The sequence below is a fragment of the Falco punctatus genome, assembly GCF_963210335.1.
Source record: "Falco punctatus genome assembly, chromosome: 20".
In the NCBI taxonomy this organism is placed as follows: Eukaryota; Metazoa; Chordata; class Aves; order Falconiformes; family Falconidae; genus Falco; species Falco punctatus.
The window spans coordinates 3387284-3395697 of record NC_137600.1 but is presented as its reverse complement, the minus strand read 5'-3'; the positions used below and the strand labels follow the sequence as shown (position 1 = coordinate 3395697).

The 8414-nt window shown below is 59.7% G+C and overlaps 1 protein-coding gene across 4 annotated transcripts in view; it reads left to right on the top strand.

The window, feature by feature from the left end:
* The first annotated feature begins 2009 nt into the window (after window positions 1-2009).
* The window catches only part of SLC25A37 (solute carrier family 25 member 37), a 13325-nt gene continuing 6920 nt past the window's right edge, over window positions 2010-8414 (top strand). Inside the window, exons 1-2 of one of the 4 annotated variants that reach the window (XM_080370425.1) lie at window positions 2147-2286; window positions 3252-3529. In XM_080370425.1, coding sequence (XP_080226551.1) covers window positions 3410-3529 — 120 coding nt within the window. In that variant the 5' untranslated portion in view covers window positions 2147-2286; window positions 3252-3409. Of the gene's footprint in view, window positions 2287-3251; window positions 3530-3566; window positions 4629-6443; window positions 7235-8414 lie in introns of those variants that run through there. The other 3 variants (XM_080370424.1, XM_080370426.1, XM_080370427.1) reach the window with 3 other exon arrangements.

The window sequence follows — 8414 nt, the reverse complement described above, 5'->3', positions numbered from 1 at the left end:
AAAGAGGGGGCAGGAGGGAGGGCAGCAGCACATGCCTGTGCCCACCCTGGTGATGCTCCGCCACAGCCCCTTCCCAGCACAAAGAGGGGGCAGGAGGGAGGGCAGCAGCACATGCCTGTGCCCACCCTGGTGATGCTCCGCCACAGCCCCTCTCTGGGTACCCGGATGGGCGGCGAGGATGGGAACACACCAGGCTCATCTCACCTCGTGCGTATTCATTTCACAGCAAACAGGAAAACCAAGTGCTTATTTTTTCTGCTTTTTTTTCGGGTTCTCGGAGGACGCGTTTCCTCCTTGCTTGCGGAGGCTCAAGCAGCAATAAGTGGCTGTGCATTATCGCTGTGCATTATCACGGCGCTCCATGCAAACGGTTAACCTTGGTTCCAGGACACGCCACCTTCCCAGCAAGGTCGAATTCCAAATCATCCGTCAGGGCGGAATGAAATAAAGTCTCTTCCCACCGCCCTGGGCCACAAACACTTTGGCTCTATCTCTCTGAGCGTCCCGTTGAATTGGTTTGGGCTGGTTGCATGGTGGAATAGAGGGGATGGGGAGGGTTGGGGTTGTGGGGGTGTGTGGGGGGCTTGTTCCTCCTGAGGATGGGCCAGGATTCCCGGTAAGAACCTTTCGGGAAGGGCAGCAAGCTCTCCCAAGCCCTTCCATGAGGTTTTTCTCCCCATGCCGATGCTCAGACCCAGGGAGGTGGGTTGACGTGGTGCCTTGCCCCGCTGCGCCGGCCCTGGCGGGGGGGTTGGTGAGAGCTGGAGCACCCGGAGAACCCCCAGACCTCTCCAAAATAACCCCTGTGGTGGGCAGAACTCCCCTCCCCCTCTCTGAGGCAATTGGGGCTGGGGGGGGGCTGTGGCATCTTCTGTGGTCTGGGGAGTGTGGGTGCCCAGGGGTGATTGGGGGGGTGTAGGGTGTGTGGGTGCAGGGTGTGTGTGTGTGTGTCTGTGGGGGGGTGCAGGAGGTGTGTGGTTGTGTCTGTGGGAGAGTGCAGGGGATAAGTGTGTGGGTGCATGCAACAACACCTGGGGGCTGTGTGTGGGTGCCTGTGTGTGTGTGTGTGTGTGTGCGTGCAACACCACCCGGGGGCTGCGTGTGTGTCTGTGGGTGTGCGTGTGTGTGTGTGTGCATGGTGTGTGTGTGTAACACAACCTGGGGGCCTGGGGGCTCTGTGTGTGGGGGGTCTGTGGGTGTACAGGGTGTGTGTGCAACAACACCTGGGGGCTGCGTCTGTGGGTGTGCAGGGGCTGTGTGTGTGTGTGCAGTGTGTGTGCAGTGTGTGTAGCAATGCTCAGGGGCTGTGGCTGTGGGTGCCTGTGGGTGTGCAGGGTGGGTGTGTGTGTGCAACAACACCCGGAGGCTCAGTGTGTGGGTGTCTGCGTGTGTGCCGGTGTGCGCAACATCACCTGGGGGCTGCGTGTGTGTCTGTGGGTGTGCGTGGGCGTGTGTGTGTACAACAACACCCGGAGGCTCTGTGTGTGTGTGTGTGTGTGTGTGTGTGCAAGGTGTGTGTGTGCGTGCCTGTGTGTGCAACACCACCTGGGGGCTGTGCGTAGGGCTGTCTGCGGGTGTGCGGGGTGTGCGTGGGGGTGTCTGTGTGCACAGGGGGTGTGCGTGTGCAACAGCTCCCGGGGGCCGTGTGCCCGTGGGTGCCTGTGGGTACCCGCGCCCGCGCCCCTGTGCCCACCCTCGCCCCCCCCTCCCCGCACGCCGCCGTGCGCCGCCCCCCCTCCGCGCGGCCTGCAGGGGCGCCCACCCCTTCCGCCAACAGCCAATCGCAACTCCTCCCCCCGCCGTCCCTGCTCGTCCATTCGTCCACGGCGCTGCCAATCGCTCTTCCCCTCCCGCCTCCCGCTGCCCGCCGGCTGTGACGTCACGCCGGAGGGCCCCGCGCAGCAGCTCGCCATTGGCGGGCGCGGGGCGGGGCGGGGCGGGGCGCGGGCGCGGCTTTAAAATGGGGTCGGGGCGGTGCGCGAGCCCCGTGCCGCCCCCCCCCCACCCCCGGAACCCCCCGTGTCCCCACCCCCGGTGCCACCTTCCCCCACCCTCATCCCCCGAGCCCCCCCCTCCGCCGCCGCCGGGCGGATGGAGCTGAGCTGCGGAGTGGGGGGCAGCGCGGCCCCGGGGCCCGGCCCCGCCACTGCCGCCGCCCCCCCCGCGCCGCCCGTGGAGGAGTACGAGAGCCTGCCCAGCGGCGCCTCGCTCGGCACCCACATGGTGGCCGGGGCGGTGGCGGGCATCATGGAGCACACGGTCATGTACCCGGTGGACTCGGTTAAGGTGGGTCGGGGGGGGTCGCCCCGCTGGCTGCGGGTCTCGGGGGGAGGCGTGCAGGGGGCACCGGGGGTGCGTGTCCGTGACCAGGTACCGGGGGGTGCTGGTGCAAGCGGGAGGGTGCGCGGTGGTGCAAGGGGGGAGTGTGCAAGGGGTGTCGGGGTGCTAGTGCGGGGGAGGGTGGCGGGGTGTGGGGGTGCAAGGGGGGGCGAGTGTGCAAGTGGGGGGGGCTGTGCAAGGCGTGTCGGGGTGCAAGGGGGGCGAGTGTGCAGGGGGTGTCGGGGTGCAAGTGGGGGGAGCGTGCGAGGGGTGTCGGGAGTGTGCAAGGGGGGGCGGGTGTGCGGGGGGTGTCACGCAAGGGGGGGGGGCGGGTGTACAGGGGGTGTTGGGGTGCCCAGGGCTCCCGACTGGCCTCGCCGCCTCCCGCTGCGGCAAGCAAAGTCCTCGTGCTGGGGGGGACACTAGCAGCGTCACCCCCCAGCGTGGGGCTGAGCAGGACCCCCCCCCCCAAGCTGTCAGCATCCCAGCCCGGGAGGGAAAAGCTGGTGGGATGGGGTGGTCTCCATCCACCCACCAGCACGGCCGTGAGTGGCACCAACTTGACCTTACGTGTGGCCCCGTGGCCGTGGTGGCTTTATGGGGGTCGGGGCTTCTAAAGGGGCTGCGGGTGGGCTGCTGGTGGTTGGGTTTTAATGCGGATGAGACTAATAATGCTGGAGACTAACGAGCTGTGCCCTGGAGAACGCAGGAGGGAAGGCTCCACGGTGGTAGGATGCATCGTGAAGGGTATTTCTCCCTCTTGCCCTGCCAGCACGCTGCTTTGGTGGCCTGAAAAAAAAAGTTTTGGCAAAGCCACCCCACCCACCCCCCACCCCCCCTCAGTGCTGTGTTGCTGGTGCTGACAGATCCTCCGTGATCCCGTCGGGAAGGGCTGCCAGCAGATGCTCTAATTTCTCCTCTTCTCAACGCAGGGTTCCCTGGCAGAGTAGGAAGAGGAGAGGAAATGCCTTCGCTTTGAGGCGCTGGAGGTCTTGCTGCGATATGTGCTCCGAGGGAATATTCCCTGCTTTTTTTTTTTCCCCATTTTCCCTCCGGGTCTGGCTCGTAGGTGTGGGCAGCGGGGGTCCCCATGGGGTGCGGGGGTCCGTGGCCACCCCGGGTGCTGCCGCACCAGCTTCTTTCACAAACAAGCCCGGTGTTTTCTGCCAAGTCACGGCCAGAGCAGCGTGTCGTCACTCTGGACTTTATGGTTGGTGTTGAAGAGGGCATTTCCTCCGCCGGGAAAGAGGGGAGGGAGAAAACGAAAGTTGTGCCTGGTTTCCCGGAGCGGGAGGTGCTTTGCAGGAAGGTGAAAGTACTGGTTTCACTGGACACTGGATAGATTCCCTGGTTGCTTCAGGGCTGGCAGCGCCTGTGCGGGGAGATTGCCAGAGCCATGCCTTATGCTGGGACTAATCCTGCTCAGCAAACTGCTCGGAGGGCTCGGAAGCAGATAAAATACTCCAGCTGTTGGCTGGCTTCAGGGAAGCCCCAGCGGAGCGCAGCCGGGGTCACATCGTCTGCTGGGGCAGAGCAGAATCCTCAGCTGCGGGCGCTGGGTCCTGCTCCTGCGCTGGCCACTTGCCGCTGAGCTGTGCCCCTTCTGCCCACCTGCTGACCCCAAAAAGGCAGCTTTTTTTGTCCTGGGAGTAACCAAAGGTTAATTAAACTTGTGAGAGCCTCTGTCTTCCACTTTGCCGGGGTCTCCTCGCACAGAAAAGCAGCACAGCTCCTGCCTTTGCCTGACTTGCTGGGTACTGGGGGCTTACTGGGACCAGTCGCGGCTGCATGGAGCATGCAGGAGGTGTAGGCAGCTGGGGATGCTGCAGCAAGAGGCGTTTTGTTTCGGGCGCCCGGCTCGGTCAGTCGTGCTGTAGAGGAAATGTTTTGGTTCCGGCGAGTTATTTCCTCTGAAAGAGAAAGTGAAAGTGTTTGAATTTGGGAAGTTGTTTGCTTCAGACACTTGCACAATTCCTGAGCTTGGCGAGGTCGGGGAGAGGCAGGCTGCGATGGTGGCGTCAAGGCAAGCGGCTAAGCTAGCGCCCGGGTGCACCGCGGTGTAGTAGCGCCCAGAGGATACCCCGGGGTGCTGTAGGTGCCCGCGGCGCAGCACACGCTGGCGGTGACGAGGGAGGGTGTAAATCCGCGATGCACGTGCCGCAACGCCTGGCTGCGACAGCCGTGCTGGACCTTAAGGCGTTGCTGGTTGTACCTGTGTTTTTGCTATTCCTTCAGAAATGTACTACAGGTTGTATTTCCCTCCAGCTGGAGGCTCGTGTCTTGGCCTTCCCACCGTTTTCCTCCTGATGGTAAGGAGCCGCTTGTAGCTTCAGCCCTAACTACGCGGTGGGCTCTGTCTTATCCGTGTCTTGACACCGGCTTGAGCCGTAGGTGCTGGTGGCTCTCGGGGTGCTTAGGCTTGTTTTGTTTGGTAGATGCTGCAAACGCAGCGGTCCTGGCAAGCCTGACGTGTCTCCACGTTAATTTTAGAGATGGGCGCGTCAAGGGCTTCTGGGGATCTGGAGGGGTCCCCTGGAGCCGCCTCTTTTAAAGCCATTTGGGTTTTTTTTTTTTCCGCAAGGCTGCTGGAGCTGGCAGCCCATGGCAGGTAAAGCGGCCACCTCGGGGACATGAGGAGCAGTTGGCCTCACCTGGGAGCTAATGTGGTGGGAAGCTGGAGAGGTGCTGGGCTCAAGCCTCCCTGCTTTGCCGTGGGTGGCGGTGGCACTGGTGACAAAGTCCTCGCTCCAGCCCTGACCACATTGCATCCCTTCTCCATGAAAACCTGAGCTGCTCAGGAGCTGGTGTGAGTTGGTTTTACCGTGGGTGTGTGTGGATTCCAATGGGACGGGAGGTCCCATACTGGAGATCTGCCATACTGGCAGGAGAAACATCTAGCCTACATCTTTGGTGCTCCAGGGGGAGTGGAAGGGGAAGGAGGATGAGCGCGATGGGCTTGTTGGGAGGGATGGAGTGAGTGCTCCAGTGGCTCCAGCTGGGACACTCAACCCTGGGTGACCTGCCTTGGTGCAAGGACACTTTGGAGCATCTCTGCTTGTAACGACGGTGTTGAAAGCGCCCAAGTGCTCGGGTGGCAGGGCAGGTGAGCTGTTTTGCTGTGGGTGGTTTAGGCTTTGGGGTTAGGGACGCTTGCTTTGGCTTGGGTTTGGTGCTGGGAGGTTCTGCATCCACCCATCTCCGCAGAGGTCCGGGAGGAGCAGCTCCTCGTGTTTTGGCTGATAGTGTCAGGGTGCTGGAAAGTCACGGCTAACCTGTTCCACTGACCCTGTGCTCCCCTCCTGTGGTGGGTACCACACCGAGGGCGTTGCTTGTCCGGGGAGCTGCTCTAACTGAAAAAACCAGCCTAGCCTAAAAAAAAAAAAAAAAAAGTTCAAATCTTGAGCATGGCATGGGTTGTGCAATAGCAAAGCCTTCTCCGGCCAGCAGGATCGGCCTGGGTTGCTGCAGAAACGCTGCTTATTTCCTGGTAAAAGCATATTGTGTTCTCCATGCCTTTTGTTAGCTTCAGGGAGAGCGGGCTGGCTGGCACATGAACGTGCAAGCTGAACTTTGAGAAAGCATGCTGTGTTCGGGGGGGGGGGGGGGGGGGGGCAAAAAAAAAAACCAACCACAAACCAAAAAAACACAACACAAAGGCAAATTACATCTGAACTTGTTTGTACAGTGACGTGTCAAATCGGTGACCCTTTGCGAGACTACGCAGGGCTGGAGACCTGGCTCTTGTTAATAAATTCTAGCTAGAAAACGAGCCTGGATGAGTCCTGTGCTCCCAGCCATGGGAAGGCTGGGTGCTGTCCCCCTGAGAGCACCCATAAAATCAGTGCTGGTAACCTGGTGGACCTGAGGCTGTGACTTCTGGTGGAGTTTCTGATGCTCAAGCTGGAACCAGGGCTACCAGGACGGTTTCAGTGCGTTCTTGCCTTATGCAATGAGGATTAATCTTAGTAGGTGGAGAAGTATTTCTTGGCTGGTTAACAGCGGAGGGGGGGGAGGCTTCTGGAGGAGTTGGCTGGCTTCAGGTAGGTGGCAAGGGATGGGAGGGGGGGGGGGGGGGGGGGAGGACTGCATAGCGCGTAGCAAATCATCATCATTCACGCCACGCTAAGCATAGCTGGGATGAGAGGGAGCTGAACCTGTTTTCAGCTCTGTCCCCCTTGCGTTGCAGCGGCCGCACGGGAGATCTCGCTGTGGGTCGCTCCTGGGGCTGTTTGTCTCCGTGGTTTTAATGAAAGGTCTGAGCTTGCGGACCTGCCGGCGATGCAAAGCGCAGTGCGTGGGCTAGGTGGGTGCAACACACGCTTACCGCCCGCTCAGGGGTACGGTCCGAGCATTTGGACCCCTCTGGAGTGGCTCAGGTGGTCAGCGGAAAAATAAAAATGGATAGTTATCCGTTCTGATGGGAGAGCAGCTCGGTCGGGACGGGGATGCTCGGGGTTAGCTTCCAGTAGCACAGCACCACCCGCTTCGCTCCTGCACATGCCAGGCTGGCAGTTTATTGCTTTACAGGAGCACTTATCCCTGATTACCTTTCTGATGAGATGCTGCTGCTGCCTGCTTAAATTATACCATCTGCTTCGAAGGCATCCCGGCGATCGAGCGGGGTGAGATCGGGATCTCCAAGGGTCAGCCCCGGAGGCTGAAGCAATGCCTTCAAGTTAAAACTAGCAGAGCAAAAAAAAGAAAAACAACCGACCAAAACCCCAGCTGGATGCGACCAGCTCGGCGGCAGTGGGTCATGCTGAGTCACGCTGATGGTGGAGCGGCTGCCGGGAGTTTCTCCAGGGCGTCGTGAAATCCAGCCCCTCCTGATGAGCATCTGCAGGACGGGAAGGTGCAGAGACCCTTGGTGGGGTTGCAGGACCCTTACACCCACTCGCTGACGGCAGAGAGCCAGGTTTAAAACCTGTTTTTAAATTCCAAGGTCATTCAGTGCTGTTGCTGCCCTTGCAGGAGGATTTTTTCCTGGGCTTTTGGGGTGATCTCTGGTGCTGTGTGTAGGTTACAATGCAGTGCTCTGAAGCAGGAGCTTTGCTTGAGGCCACCAAAAACCCTGTGGTAGGGTGATGCCTTGTCATGAACACCGGCCAGTGCTTAAAAGTTTGAAATTCAGCTAGCTGCTTGACTAAGTCGCTTTGCAAATACAATTCCTGTGCGATTTTTTTTAGAGTATTTACTACAGATGCGCCAATTTGTTTGGCTCAGCCTCGTGTATTGCTTTGCTGCTTTCGTAGCTTGGTTTTGGTACGTTGGGTCGGAGTCCTGGAGTTCAGCTCTGATCTCTTCCTTGGTTCTCCAAGTGTGTAAGTGCTCTTCAGCTTCCACAAACTAGAGCGGTTTGGAGAATCAAAGGTCCAAACCTGAAGCGTTCTTATTGGCTTCGCCTTGCCTGGAAGCGTAGCTGTAGCGTTGCCTCCTGGTTAATTACTGCAGTCAGTTGATAAGCTTGAAGGGATGTGTCCTGATGAGGAAGCGTGGAGGTGGTGACACCAGCTCTTGCATTTTCCAGGGCCGTTGAACCTCTGCTGAGGACAGAGCCGCTCATGCTGCTGAATCCTTTGGGGGAAACTGATGTGACAGTGGGGTGTCCCAGCCGCTGGGGTGGAAGGCATCCTTCCCATCAAATCCCCATGGCCCCTTAATTGCAGTTCTCCAGCTTCTCCTTGAAAGAGCGTTAATTGGATGGATGGAGCCTGGTGCAGGTTGCTAAATGCCGATTCCTGTGGCTGTGTCCATTCCCAGGAGCCTTCTGTTTACATTTTGAGGCGTGCTACAACCAAAGGCTGCACCCCTTCAGACCGGTTTCGGTGTGGTGGGGTGTATCAGGCATGTTGCAGAGCAGCAGGAGCATCCCTTTGCATCTTGATGCTCTGATGTGCTTGCTCCTGCTGGGGTGCCTGCAGAAGTTTAAGCCCTGCCAGTGTCTCTCCCCTTGCTGGTGGGAGGTGGCTGGGGTCTCCGCCTTGCAAACACCCATGGCAGGCTGGCAGCGTTGCTGCTGCGCCACAGCATCAGCCTGCCGAAGCCTGAAACGAGCTAAAAGTACTAATTTTTCCCACGGTGCATAATTAAGTGAT